The 13,564-nt window shown below is 49.4% G+C and overlaps 5 protein-coding genes across 5 annotated transcripts; 2 read left to right on the forward strand and 3 right to left on the reverse strand.

Moving 5' to 3' along the window:
* Positions 1-2,131: 2,131 nt before the first annotated feature.
* On the reverse strand, positions 2,132-3,414 carry N7481_006222 (2-oxoisovalerate dehydrogenase subunit beta; the record flags this gene model as incomplete). The annotated part of the gene is made up of 3 exons (XM_057265441.1): positions 2,132-2,169; positions 2,233-2,798; positions 2,855-3,414. The coding sequence occupies 3 exons, from the start codon at positions 3,412-3,414 to the stop codon at positions 2,132-2,134; spliced, it is 1,164 nt and encodes a 387-aa protein (XP_057123161.1).
* Positions 3,415-4,154: 740 nt separating this feature from the next.
* On the forward strand, positions 4,155-5,944 carry N7481_006223 (argininosuccinate synthase; the record flags this gene model as incomplete). The annotated part of the gene is made up of 9 exons (XM_057265442.1): positions 4,155-4,169; positions 4,314-4,356; positions 4,417-4,458; positions 4,523-4,543; positions 4,602-4,745; positions 4,811-4,863; positions 4,929-5,497; positions 5,556-5,631; positions 5,684-5,944. 9 exons carry the CDS (start codon positions 4,155-4,157, stop codon positions 5,942-5,944), a joined length of 1,224 nt encoding a protein of 407 aa, XP_057123162.1.
* A 563-nt stretch (positions 5,945-6,507) lies between these two features.
* N7481_006224 (uncharacterized protein) lies at positions 6,508-6,933 on the forward strand (the record flags this gene model as incomplete). The annotated part of the gene is made up of 1 exon (XM_057265443.1): positions 6,508-6,933. The coding sequence occupies one exon, from the start codon at positions 6,508-6,510 to the stop codon at positions 6,931-6,933; it is 426 nt and encodes a 141-aa protein (XP_057123163.1).
* Positions 6,934-8,046: 1,113 nt separating this feature from the next.
* N7481_006225 (putative salicylate hydroxylase) lies at positions 8,047-9,682 on the reverse strand (the record flags this gene model as incomplete). Its single annotated transcript, XM_057265444.1, has 6 exons — positions 8,047-8,481; positions 8,520-9,262; positions 9,317-9,374; positions 9,425-9,501; positions 9,572-9,576; positions 9,636-9,682. 6 exons carry the CDS (start codon positions 9,680-9,682, stop codon positions 8,047-8,049), a joined length of 1,365 nt encoding a protein of 454 aa, XP_057123164.1.
* A 1,486-nt stretch (positions 9,683-11,168) lies between these two features.
* N7481_006226 (cytochrome P450) lies at positions 11,169-13,202 on the reverse strand (the record flags this gene model as incomplete). Its single annotated transcript, XM_057265445.1, has 5 exons — positions 11,169-11,340; positions 11,422-11,729; positions 11,851-12,308; positions 12,379-12,955; positions 13,029-13,202. 5 exons carry the CDS (start codon positions 13,200-13,202, stop codon positions 11,169-11,171), a joined length of 1,689 nt encoding a protein of 562 aa, XP_057123165.1.
* Between the last annotated feature and the right edge of the window lie 362 nt (positions 13,203-13,564).

A 13,564-nucleotide genomic window follows, 5' to 3' on the forward strand; every position in this document is an offset into this window, starting at 1 on the left:
GGCGACCCTAAACTACGGACGAAACGACAACATCATCTTAAAAACACTAAAAGCGGTTGGCATTATTTGCATTCAAAAATTGATAAAATGGTGAGTGGTGTTCTGATCAGCAATAGGTCCCTCAATACCTAAATATTCCTTCCTAGGTTCTGTCTTACGAATGGTCCGCCCGGGTCTGTAATTGAGACTCAGACTTGGTGTAATAATAAATCGTGGCTTTTCCACCTTTCGTGGAAAATAAGACATCCGCTAGTATTGCTACTGAGTAGTTATCTTGATTGTACAATGATATCGAATTTGCGATGTTACAAGTCTTCACTGGCAGAGTTCCGAATATACTAGTAGTAGTCCTCCAGGGCTCCCGCTACCACAAGTCTCCTAGCATCCAAAATATACCTAGGTATAGTACCTTGAAACTCTGAGTCACCTGGGCGACCTTGGGAGTTCAAGTTCAAAGCTTCAACAGTTGAAACTCAGTTCCAACCGCGAGGATCTAGCACGATTGACTTGGTAGTATGTGATTCAGTTCGAAATCGACGATTTTCTGATATTCAGAGAGCCGTGTCAATACATTCCAAAAACCTTGGAAGCTTTTGTACGGTTCATGTCGATTTTTGCCGGCAGATCACGAGCACCCTGAACGGTAGGTACCACTCGAGTGGCTCGGACCCCAAGTCTTGCAGTGCTTGGCGGATTGCACCCTTGTCCATCTTTCGACTCTGAGCCTCAGCCGCAGCCGATGATTCGATCGTTTTCGAAAGATCATGCTATAGATGATGCCGCAAGCAAAACTCGACAAATTACGTCCAGCGAGACAGAGTATGGTGGTCGTCCGGCACAACAGCGGGAATCCTATATACCAGGGTGCGAGGACAAGGCTCCACCGCGAAGATTCCAAGATGCCAGTGGGTCTTTTCACATCTGGGTACCTCCAACAAAAGAATGATTGCTCATCAATTTCCTCAGTTGTTAAATATCTTCCCTCGAGGTACACGCACAAGGGGGCCTCTGCAGAGCTCACTCCCACCAAACGGGGGCAAAGTTCAGAGAGCCCATGAAACATGAGACGGGAGAATAAAGACGACAAAGAAATGCCGGGAAAAGAGACCAGGATACCAGCGCTGATGATGACGTACCGACATGACTGGCGTACTGATATGCTGTGCACTCCAGATAGTGTCCATGACCTTGCAAACCGGATCCGCTGTATTATGGAAATCGATACCCAGGGATGAGATAACGAGCGGGAAATGGGCCGGAACTAATGGACAGGATTCAGGCTCACAAAGGACAACAGATGGAAAGGGGTGCTGATCCCTGGCACATTGGGCCCGTAGAGGGACGGATTGAAGTATTTTGACCATCTTCCGGGACTCATTGAAGGTGATTAATTGCGGGCTCGCATTCCCTGTCACGTATACTATTGCCCAGCACTGCAGGCTATACTGCAGACAGACCATTTCAAGGGGGACATGCAACTATTTACGAAGCAACTTGCGGGAGAATGATGATCTATTCAGAAAACCCAGACTCTCTCCATGCCACGATGCCCGAAACGCAAATCCATGGTTATACATACGTTAAATTCCAAACAGCTGCCGAGTTTTGCAGCACAGTAGCACACGTGGTCTTCTTCGACAAAAATCCGAGCAAACTCCTTCACACTGGCATATAATCCACGCCATTCAACTTGAAGTTTCTTGGTGACCCACTGGAGGGATGGGTAATTGAATTTACAAAGGAAGTGGGAATTTCATTCGGAACATACTGGTAGCCCAAGGGCCAGAAACAAAAGGTTCTATGTCATTGAACTCTGTCAAGATACAAACGAGAAAATGCACCAGTTTTAGAGCAATTCGCAACAGCCATGCAAAACACAACAGATTGAAAGCCAGCCAAAGGCCGACTGCACGCCGCTCAATATCCGTTGAAAATATACCGCCCTTCTATCACAAGAAAATGTATGAAGAAAGAAATCCGGTCCATCGTTCTGTTGTTTGGTTTTTGTCCCATCGTGGAGCAATTCCGGACAACCGTCAACACAACTCGGCAAAAGGAAAAAAAAAGCCCATGGTTCTCTCAAGCCCTTGCATTGTCATACGGCGAGGTCATTTTTTTCTTCGTGCGTCACTCAGTATTCCAGAGTTTGCTTGATAGCGTCATAAATCCCTAGAGAAGTCACACCGATTAGCAAATATAGACAAGGTGGGAGGTAGGAAGTGAGGAACGTACTAGCAACGTCTGGCAGAATAAATTGTTCATATGAGAGTCCGGTATGGGTACTCCAGCCGGCGACCCGCTTGACTGGGGCTTCCAATCGAAGGAAAGCTCCGTCTTGAATAGTTGCAGCAACCTCAGCTCCGACACCATAGTTGATCATGCTCTCATGCACCACGACAGCTCTTCCAGTCTTGCGGACGCTGTCGAGAACAGTCTGTCGATCCCAGGGGTAGATTGTACGGAGGTCAATCAGCTCGATGTTCACGCCCTTCATCTTCTTCTCGATGGCGGAGATGGCTGCCGAGCATAGGTATAATGGTTGACCGTAGGAGATAATAGTAAGATCTGTACCAGGCTTGATCACTTCAGCCTGACTGAGAGGAATGGTGTAATATTCGTTCGGGACATGTTCGACCGCCGCGCGGTAGAGAATCTTTGGCTCCAAGAAGACAACGGGGTCATTATGCTCGAAGATAGAGGAGAGGAGGAGGCCTTTAGCTTGCGAAGGAGATCGTGGCATGACTACTCGAACACCCGGGATGTGTGAAAAGAGAGACTCGGGGGACTGGGAATGGTATCTGTTTGTACAGTGGGTTAGAAGGCTTTCGCATTTGCAAGGTGTAAAGAGCCATACAGTGCACCATGTCCAACTGCACCACATGGCATTCGGATAACGAGTCCTCCCACATTGATTCCCGTGCCACCTTCTCGATATCGAAATTTGGCTGCCTCGTTGACGATTTGGTCAAATGCGGGAAAGACGTAGTCGGCGAACTGGATTTCCGCGACGGGCTTCATGCCCTCAGCAGCCGCACCAATAGCGAATCCGGCAATGCCTTGCTCAGTCAATGGGGTGTTGAAGACTCGATCCGCCCCGAATTCTGTTTGTAAATCCATAGAGCACCGGAAGACACCGCCGAAGGCAACATCTTCACCAAAGAGCATAACCTTATCCGACGTTGATAATGCTGTTCGTAGAGCCGAGTTGATGGCTTGAAAGAAGTTCAACCGTTTTGTCGTTGCGGCAGCTGGAAAATCTGGGTTATTGGATAGTGAGGAGGGAGTGTGATGAAGGATGGGACTAGATTTGTAGTCGATTGGTAAATTGAGCTTTGCGGCGGGTGAGGGAGCTGCCGAGTAAGATCGGTGAGTAATTCGTGGCAGCAAGCCCCGCGATGCACGGGTTAACACCATATCTGCAGAGTCTCGAGTTGATGAAGTGGGAGTACAGTGATAGAGAAAGTCATGCCCCTGCGTTGATTTTCCTTATAAAGAGAAAGCTGGCGGCCCTTGGACCTTGGAGATTGCGGGGGAGGCCGCGAATAACCGATCTGGATGCAAACCAGCCAAACAGTTTTTGCGGAGGGCGATGACGGCACCGGCGGCCTTGGCAGCCGACCAGCTGGGGCGGATGATCCAGGCGTTGATGGATTCATATATTGCTATTTAGTAGTTGGTAGAGTTGCGATTGACCCGGGCACGGGAATCAATTGGTATTGAATAGAAATAAGAAAATTTGAATAGAATTCTACTCAACAGTTCCCCTGTATTTTTGCCAATGCTGGAGAGGCACTTCGTCTACGTTTACTCTCGCAATGAACCACCATAGTGGGGTCAAATCCAGGAGCCGCATAATGCAAGACATCCAGCTAGCTGTTCGGTTGGGAAATATTAATCTACATAGAAGACAAGAATGGCTCTTTTTGATTGCCAATGGAGACTCCCAAGGCACAGACTGTGGGACTCATGGCAGATCGACGTGTGTGATTATCAGGGCTTATCAGCCGGTGTCGGCGCCAAGACGCGCCCCCGGCCCGCACCAAAAAACCGTCATTTTTTCCGGGTGACTCAACACTCTCAACTCTCTTCTTCTTCAACTCATCCCCCACATATTTTTTTGCGCTTTACTATATCACAGCTTCAAATCATTCAAAATGAGCAAAGGAAAGGTACGTTACCTCAATTGCCCCCACCGCGGTTGCAATTCCATATTTCCATACTCAGACCGCCACTCCATCCCACTTTGTCCCTCCACCTTGCCCGCTTAGTTTCCCGACTCCGAATCTGAATACACTGACTCACTGCGCGAATAGGTTTGCCTCGCCTACTCTGGTGGTCTCGACACCAGCTGCATCCGTACGAATCTCTCAAAGCTCTATATCTTGCCCAATGGAAGATGCTGATACTTAATTCCAGTCAAGTACCTCATCGAGGAGGGCTATGAGGTTGTTTGCTTCAGTAAGTCACCTATCGCAGTCCAGGAGCCAATTCCAATTCCAAAATGCTAATTCGGATTTTACAGTGGCCGATGTTGGCCAAGAGGGTATGCCATCCTATCTCTACTCGACGACTCGCGATCCATAACTAAACAATTATCCCAGAGGATTTCGAGGCTGCCCGCACCAAGGCCCTGCAGTGCGGTGCTCTGAAGTGCGAGATTGTCGACATCCGCCGCGAGTTCATTGATGAGCTGTGCTTCCCTGCCATTGCTTGCAACGCCGTCTACGAGAACGTTTACCTGCTCGGTAGGCTACTGCCATGCCTCCCTCCCATTCGTTCGCAAAGGACCATCCACTCACAATGATTACAGGCACCTCGCTCGCTCGCCCCGTGATCGCCCGTGCCCAGATCGAAGTTGCCCAGGTAAGACAGGAACCGGTCATATTGGCAGCATATAGGACGATATCTAACTGGAGTTTCCCGAATAGCGCGAGGGCTGCTTCGCTGTTTCCCACGGCTGCACTGGTAAGGGTAACGACCAGGTTCGTTTCGAGCTTGCCTTCTACGCCCTGCAGCCCACCATCAAGGTTATCGCCCCGTGGCGCGACCCCGTCTTCTACGAGCGTTTCGCCGGCCGTAACGATCTCCTTGCCTATGCCGCTGAGAAGGGCATCCCCGTCACCTCTACCAAGTCCAAGCCCTGGAGTATGGATGAGAACCTGGCCCACTGCTCCTATGAGGCCGGTATCCTGGAGGACCCCGACACCACTCCCCCCACCGACATGTGGAAGCTGACCGCGGACCCCTTGACTGCCCCTGACCAGCCCGAGGACTTCACTGTCCACTTCGAGAAGGGTATCCCCGTCAAGCTTGAGTACACCGAGAAGGGCCAGAAGAAGGCCGTCACCGACTCCGTTGACGTCTTCCTGACTGCCAACGCTATCGCCCGCCGCAACGGTGTTGGCCGTATCGATATTGTCGAGAACCGTTTCATCGGTATCAAGTCTCGTGGCTGCTACGAGACCCCCGGTCTCACCTGCCTGCGCGCTGCTCACATGTGAGTTATCATGGCTAATCGACTGATTGATAAGTCCCGCATTAACTCATTGTAATAGCGATCTTGAGGGTCTTGTTATGGACCGTGAAGTCCGTGCCCTCCGTGACCAGTTCGTCACCTTCAACTACTCTAAGGTCAGTAACCCTTCCAGTTCTTCCAATGCGGCTTTGGCTCACTCTTTAACAGCTCCTGTACAACGGCATGTACTTCTCCCCTGAGCGTGAGTTCCTCGAGTCCTCTATTACCGCTTCCCAGAAGTGCGTCAACGGCCAGGTCCGCTGCCGTGCCTACAAGGGAACTGTCTCCGTCCTCGGCCGCTCTTCCGAGACCGAGAAGCTGTACGACATGACCGAGTCTAGCATGGACGAGATTGGTGACTTCTCCCCGCCGAGACCACTGGCTTCATCAACGTGTCTGCCATTCGCCTCAAGAAGTACGGCCAGATGAAGGCCGCTGCCGGTGAGAAGATGTAAATATCTTCCTAAAAATGATTGGATTGTCATATGTTGAGCGTCACTGGCTTTCTACAAGGGGACGTATTGGGTTATGTTTCATGTCTACCATACCCCGAGACGGATTAGAATGACCCCCATATCAGATGATTGTATAATGAAATCGAAAAAGTTTCTACACTTATGTATACCGACTGCAATGATCTCTGTTAATCATTGTCTAGATAACCTCCAATTCTTCGTATCCAACGTACATGATATGGGCCTTCGTCAGTTCGATGTTTTCGCTTCTGCTTGGCTTTTTATCTCTTCCCGGGCCCTTCGAAGCTGCTTAGTTGTTTACACCCGTGGATGTAGTTCCTGGGAAGGAGCCCTCGCACGTTGCCGCCTTCCTACCCACACTTTGGTACTTTGCTCACTTCTCTCACTTCCTTCAACCACCACAAAACTTGCCGCCACCAACACTTCGCCTTTCATCCCAAAAACATCTTGTCTTCTGCCATCTAATCTCGGCCATCAACACAGCTAACACTGCTCCCACCGTCGCCAATTGTTACCATGGCCACTATGCATCGCATTGGCCTTGGCGTAGAGGACCAACCCCCTCCGCTAATGAGATTTGCTCCCAGGCTCAAAGGCGCTGAGAACTGGTCCCATTGGAACGAGTGCCTCAGCGTTGTACTCGAGTCTGTCGATCCGAAGCTATTGCAGCTTCTCACCGGCGAATACGAAAAACCAGTCCCTACTATCACTACTCCTGCCACTGCTACTACGCCCGCGGTTCTGGCTCAGCCTGGCCCTGCCGACGTAAATGCGTGGCACGATTACTCACGGAAATTGATTCCCTACCTCTATGCTACCACTGTGGCAAAACATCACGAGGGCCACATTCACGCTGCTGCTGACGCTTTCAGCGCGTACCAAAGCCTCAAAAATAAAATTGGCTCTTCCAAGTCTCAGGCTTCTTTTACCACAAAGTCTTAAGGGATTCGATCCCTTTGACTACTTCATGCTCCTTCATTACTATGGAAACGACCCTCAAGACTTGGTTGCTGCCAATTTGGTCCGCTCAGGGCCACTAACCTTAGAACCAAAAAGACTTCTCGGCATGGCCGCATCGATCTCCCTTTCCATGTAATACCCATGCAACAAAGGTATGGTAGGATCGTCGGTTCATGTTAGTGCTAGGTAGCCTCCTATCCTCGTATTCCAGGTAACCTCAATATGAATTTGTTCTATATATTTTGAAACTGTTTACATGCTTCCCTTCTATTTTGGACGCAACTGCATGTGCTGTTTTGAAAGTCATTTTTTATTTTCTCTGTAGCACTTTTTATGTCCTTGGCCCCATTGTTACTGTCCTCAACGCCGTTCTCAAAATCATTGTTGATGTTCTCGGTCCCATTTCAAGCTTGTTTCTGCTTACAACCCATTTGTTTATTTTCTCGGAGGGATGGCACACAAGCACGTCCCCTCAAAGGCGGATTCCAACCCCGTTAATGTGGGTAAACAAATCACGGCCATTTTCACTGCCACTGCTGGTATTCTAACCAGTCAAACACATCTCTTAGCCAATCCGATCTCGAGGCATTTGTGATGGTGGCCTTTACTTTTGCATGTAAACAACACGCATCTCTTGACGGTGACAACGATAACGACTACAAAAAAAGCTTCTCAAACTGGCCAGGTCGGCCCCTTGTTCTGTGGAATAGCACTGCAACAGTGGGATGGTGGCATCATCCGTCCAGAGGGTGTTCGACATGGGCTAGATAGACTCTCTTCACAAATATCGCACGTGTTATTCTCCATGCATCATATCGCTGTATACGTAAACTATCGCCACAAACTCTGAGTCCTCTACCGCGAAAATGTGGCGCAGAGGCAAGTAAATATGGATAATATTACATTAAAGTCCGATTTCCTGTAACCATGACGGAAACCAAGACTTGGCAGAGAATGATATGATGAATATTTCAGATTTATAAGATTATATACACTTCTAATGGCTATTTACCCGCGGCCAAATGGCACTTCTAAACGGGCTATAATGCAATGGCGCTCTATGTTGAATATGGTCGTATGCCGTTCGTTCATCTTTTACAAGCTGGCGTTCATCCTTTCACCCTTTACCAACTCTGTCGGATAGAAATTAGCATTTCGTGAGCAACACAAGAGTCGGAATTGCGTACCGTTCCAGACATCCAATGCCACCTTTTCGGCATCCCATCCCCAGAGAAAGTTCTGCGTCTCGCGATCATTCCATTTGTCCGGGTTGGATCCGTTTGCGGATGCCAGAAACTGTTCGTCACGGGCGAGCTGCGCAGGTCCATCGTCCAGATGCAATGCGACTCGGTTCTCAGTGCCGGACTGCTGCACAGTCTCTGCGCGTTGTTTTCTGGTTTTTTCGTACACCTGCAAGGCGCTCGGAATCTCATGTCGTGACGTGATATTGGACAATAGGACTCCCAGCGCAGCTGCATCTTCGACGGCTTGGGCCGCCCCCTTGTGCGACATAGGGCCTGGGATAGTTAGCTTCGCTCAATTAGGTTGAGTGGCAGCATGCGATCAACGTACAGCATCGGATGACACGCGTCGCCAATCAGCGCGACTGAACCCCGGATCCAAGTTCGTAGTGGTCGATGGAGACACAGCTTCCATTCGAGAACCTCGTCTTCCACAACTAGGTCGATAAGCTTTCGGACAATAGGATCCCACCCTGTGTAGTGATCGACCATTGCTTGCTTTGAGCCCTTTGTGGTCCACGACTCCTCAACCTCTTGCCGGTCTGGGTGAAGCAAAACGACGTTGTACAACTCATGGCTGCGTACCGGGTAAGCGATTATGTGGCGCGCAGGGCCAAGCCAACGAGTCGCTTGGGGCTCGTCGATAAGCTTCTTCAGCTCTGGATCCTTCTCCATGGTGCTGCGGGGTAGCATGATCCGGTATGCCGCATCTCCAGTGGCAATGGCATCGATATTTGGATCTTCCAAAAGGTGGCCACGTATGGTTGACTTGATGCCGTCAGCGCCGATGACAATATCCCCGCGGACGACGGTACCGTCAGCAAGTGTGACGGAAGCAGGGCTAAATTCGACGCTTGACACAAAGCAATTCTCCCGCAGTTTAACATTATCGAGGGCCAATGCTTTTTCAATAAGGGCATTATGCAAGTCGGCACGGTGAATAACTACCTGTTGGCCAAAGGTCTTGTTCACAGGCATGGTACCGAGAAGTTTTCCATCCTGCCACCGTCGTACATGGATATGTTCTAAAGCCACATCTTGAGCGTGGATCAAGTCTGAGACACCCCAACCTGAAGGACTGTTAGTTGTCATAGAATATTAGGAGCAAATGATGGTTCACTAACGGTCAAAAAGACGCAACATGTTTGGAGAGACTTGGATACCAGCTCCAACCTCCATGAGCTTCATCTTGTCAGCGACTGTCTTCAGAGGTGGCAATTTGAAAGGCATACCTTCGGCGCGGCTTCGAGCACTGTGACTCGATGTCCACGCAAGCCTAGCGTCAGGGCTGCGGCCATGCCGCCAATGCCTATAAAAGAATGTCAATTGACTCCTCTGAATAGCCCGTCTGCATATTCATGCAATATCGGAAAACATACCCGCTCTGTTGATGATTAGCTCTTGGTCATAAATTCCAGAAGAAAAAAGCAGGGGGCTTCTTACCCGACAACGATCACATCCAGAGGCACATTTGCCTTTGGGACAGCCATGATGAAGCAATGGCCTGTAGAATGTACAGAAACAGACCCTTGATCTCCAATATGTGATAAAGAGAGAAAGTTCCCGGGGGATGGTAGAATTAAACCCGCGTGGTGGATCTGAACAACGAACCAAGCCTTGAGGTGGCTATTTCTGAAAATTATTCCCGGGATTAGTAGTCCGAAGGTTTGCCGTCCCACCCGTGCCACAGGTACACTACAATTCTCGGGGTAGAGCAGAGGTCTATCTTTATTTAATACTCTACCACCGGCAATCCTAACCCTTGAGGGTATAGGGGCTTCCCGATGGGTCAATGGAACGCGACCCTCTTTTTTTTCCCCCGCAGATCAAGCACGAATACACAAAATGAGATAAACTGGGCTCATTTTCCTTCCCAGGCGTGTCTGCCATGTTCGGTCTAGGTCCGGAGCGTTTGAAGACGGTAGTTGGCGGCTCTTGCGGGTCTAACGGGTAAATTTGGGTCAAGGCAAGCCGAGCGATCATACTATCAAGGTCTTATAATTGGCTGCAATAAACCAACTTGAATGAATAATTCTAACTAAATACAAATCTCGCGCAAGGAGCGAAACGTTCACCGGATTTCTTTTCTCTTGAATTTGTGGGTTGCACTCGGAAATCCGAGACGACGCGGCACTCGCCAGCAAGGGCGATCCGAGTGGATCCTCCGCACTCATTGGCCCACAAGTCTTTTATTCTGGGGGCTAACTCAGCTAATCCGGCTGTTTCACTCTGGCACATCTGCCGAACAGCCGCTTGATTTAGTACATACTCGTAGTCAATCCGGACTTTCTAGCGGCGCACTGTCCCTATCTCGCCAGTACAGGAATATACTGCAGACCCACGTCTGGTCCTCCTCTTCCCCGACATTACTGATCTTGTGATACTCGTACACGCCTAGTGCTTCCTTTTCTTGTAATCACGGCATATACTGCAGGATTACATTGCCGACCTATGTAGTGATCCTGCAAAAGCCCGGATGCTCATGCCAATTATGTGCTGTTCTGGCGAGATAGCCGATGTGAATGAACCAATTGCACATGAATTCATAGACTGCACTTCAAGGTGAGTGAACAAAGATCAATGAGGTCACCTTTCCCGAATACCGTAGCTCAATCATAATAAAATGCAAGTTATCCACCCTTTCCTCGTTCTTAACACGTCCGATCTATAAACACGATCTCTCTGCGTAGCCAAGACAATTAAGCCCAACCCCATCAAAAAAGACGGTATGAAAATTGACAATATCATGTTAGAATCTCATCTTCATTGACGCTGCGACACCGTCTTCTATTGCGCCGTCTCCACACAAGGTCTGTCTCCACAAGCAGGAGAGGGGAACCCTCCCGAGGACGCCGAGCTCGGCTTGTCTCACTCTGTCTCCGCCAGAAGATGATATGGCGGTCCTCCAAATATGCAGTGATCCAGTTCAGAAAGAAACCCCCCTTGGGCCGTTAAGATGCAATCTCGAAATCGTTTTCACAGATTCTCCTTGGCATAAAATGTGCTCATGCGGTACTGAGACTCGCCGTCGTATTGAGAAAGATCTTGCAACGCCTGTTGGCCCTCCCTCTCAATCGCTGCACGGATTTCCGGACTCCGAGGAGTGATTCGACATTCGAAAGGGTTAGGGCGCATGTTGAGGCCATTTCTGTACCAACACGAGACAAAGGATCAGTTCACCGAAGGATCAGATGAAAAGATGAAACATGCACAAAACAAAACAACTCACGTGTAATCAAATATGTCCACTGGAATTTCATTACCCTCTCCATCCAACGCCTTCTCGATCCTAAACCCCCAAAGCAGTCTCGCAATCGTAATAAACGTCCCTTGCTCCGCCAGCCCCTGTCCGCTGCAGACCCGTCTGCCCCATCCGAAGGTCATATAACCCTTCTCGCCAGGGAATGGACGAGACTCGGGACTATTCTTGATATACCGATCCGGATTGAAGCGATCTGGATCCGGGAATTCTCGCTCATGGTGGTGAATAGCCCAGACGTTTCCTTGGACCCATGTATTCCGCGGGATCAACCAACCCTAGATTTATCCATCTTATCAGCAACCAATCACTTAATCAAGCAGCGAGCCGCCAGGCTAAGGTAAATAGTGGAGGATATAGCCCGCTTGGAGCGGCAGGGACGGATGCTTGGCCATTTACCTTATAATGATCGTCCTTGATCGGCGCGTGCGGCTGACCACCTATAATCGCGACCGATCGCCACCGCAGTACTTCTTTGACAAAAGCCTTGATGTACGGAAGGTCTGATTCATCCTGGAATGTCGGGCTCCGGTGTGGTCCCACCACCCTGTCAAGTTCTTCCCATGCCTTGGCTAGCGTTTCAGGGAAAGCACAACATGCCAGGACGAATGTCACTAGCGTGGAGCTCGACGTGTCACTTCCGGCTCCGAATAAATTCCCCGAAAGCGAGGATATCTCCATCCGGGTTAGGTTGTGCTTGGGTGCTTCGTCGAAGATCTTTTTCGCGTAGCTCTGTGCTGCGTTTGGGTTTGTTGCGGCTTCTTCGGCCAGTGCGTAGAAAAATGGTCGGCCTCTTCCTTGTCCTTTTCCTAGTCCTTGCTTCCAGGGTGCCATCCAGTTTGGAAACCTTGCTAGGACTGGAAAAATATTAGGCATATAGACTTTTAGAGGGTATTGTCTAAATGGACATGGTGGACTCAGACTCACATGGAAATGACTCCATTAACATCGGAAATGTCTTCCCAGGAACATTAAGTTCAGCAGCCCGCTGCATAACAGCAATGACCTCCGTGATAATCGGATCGGTGAAGGTAGCAACGCGCCTACCAAACCCAATAATCGAGACAACACTCGTCGCATACCGTTCAAAGTGCTTCACGTATTGCATCGGTTCTTGCAGTAGATCAAAAGCAACAACTTTGCTCTCGTCATTTTGGAAGCCACGATAGTTCCTGACCTGTTGAAGGCCAACTCCCATGTGTGTCAGTTTTCGATGTAATCTCCACCTGTCGCCGTAGTACATGTTGACGAGATTGGACTGTCCTGCACCCAGCTCACTGAAGACCACCATACGTGGTCGAGAAGCATATATCGCGGCGCGTTTATCGAGAAGTTCACTTGCTGCCCATGCATCGCAGATCCAGATTGTTGGTCTTCGTCCCGTCCAAAATGTTATCATGGGTGTGTTGTATTGCTTTGCTAGTTTCTCGAAGTAGATCCATGGTTTTTCGTCAGGTAGTAAGTGTGTATTTCCGATCAGGGGCAGTGGAAATGGGCCTGGCGGCTGTTGAGCAGTTAGGAAATTTTTCGACAAAGGCATGGGTCTTTAGGTCTAGGGTGTTCAAATAGGAGCGTACCATATTGAAGTGCAAATAGAGCATACGTCCATAATCGACCAATAGAAGCAATATCAAGCCCGTCAGTAGTGGCGGGATGATTGTGAGAAAGTTTGCCTTATTCCATAATGATCCAGAGAGAAGTAGCTGGGCCTGAACCAGAGAGAGAAGCTCCCCAGTCTTTTCCACGATCATATTGACCTGGTCACTGTCACGGTAGTAGCGAGCAGGCTTGGGGCAAAGGACATAAGTAGAAATTCAGTTTCCAAAAGTGCAGAGACAGTGTACTAGTATTAGTACCAGATATGTTTGCGGGCGCCAATGGAAAGAACTGTGTTCAAGATTATCCCCAGGCTCAATGGGACTAGCGACTGACGCAAACCCCACCTCCAGATATTAAAACCGGAGAACAATAAGGTGCCGCACCGGGGAGAACATGGCCCAGGTGCATAAATGCGCCTTGTATTCATCCATAGCCCCACATCTTGGAGCTCAAGAGAGCATCGCCAAACAGTGGCCTTTTGGCCGTGTCTCAAATGGTTGTTTACGCGAAGAGC

The sequence above is a fragment of the Penicillium waksmanii genome (genome assembly GCF_028829765.1).
Source record: "Penicillium waksmanii strain IBT 27052 chromosome Unknown utg000005l:1.0-5232799.0:1.0-5237142.0, whole genome shotgun sequence".
Taxonomy (NCBI): Eukaryota; Fungi; Ascomycota; class Eurotiomycetes; order Eurotiales; family Aspergillaceae; genus Penicillium; species Penicillium waksmanii.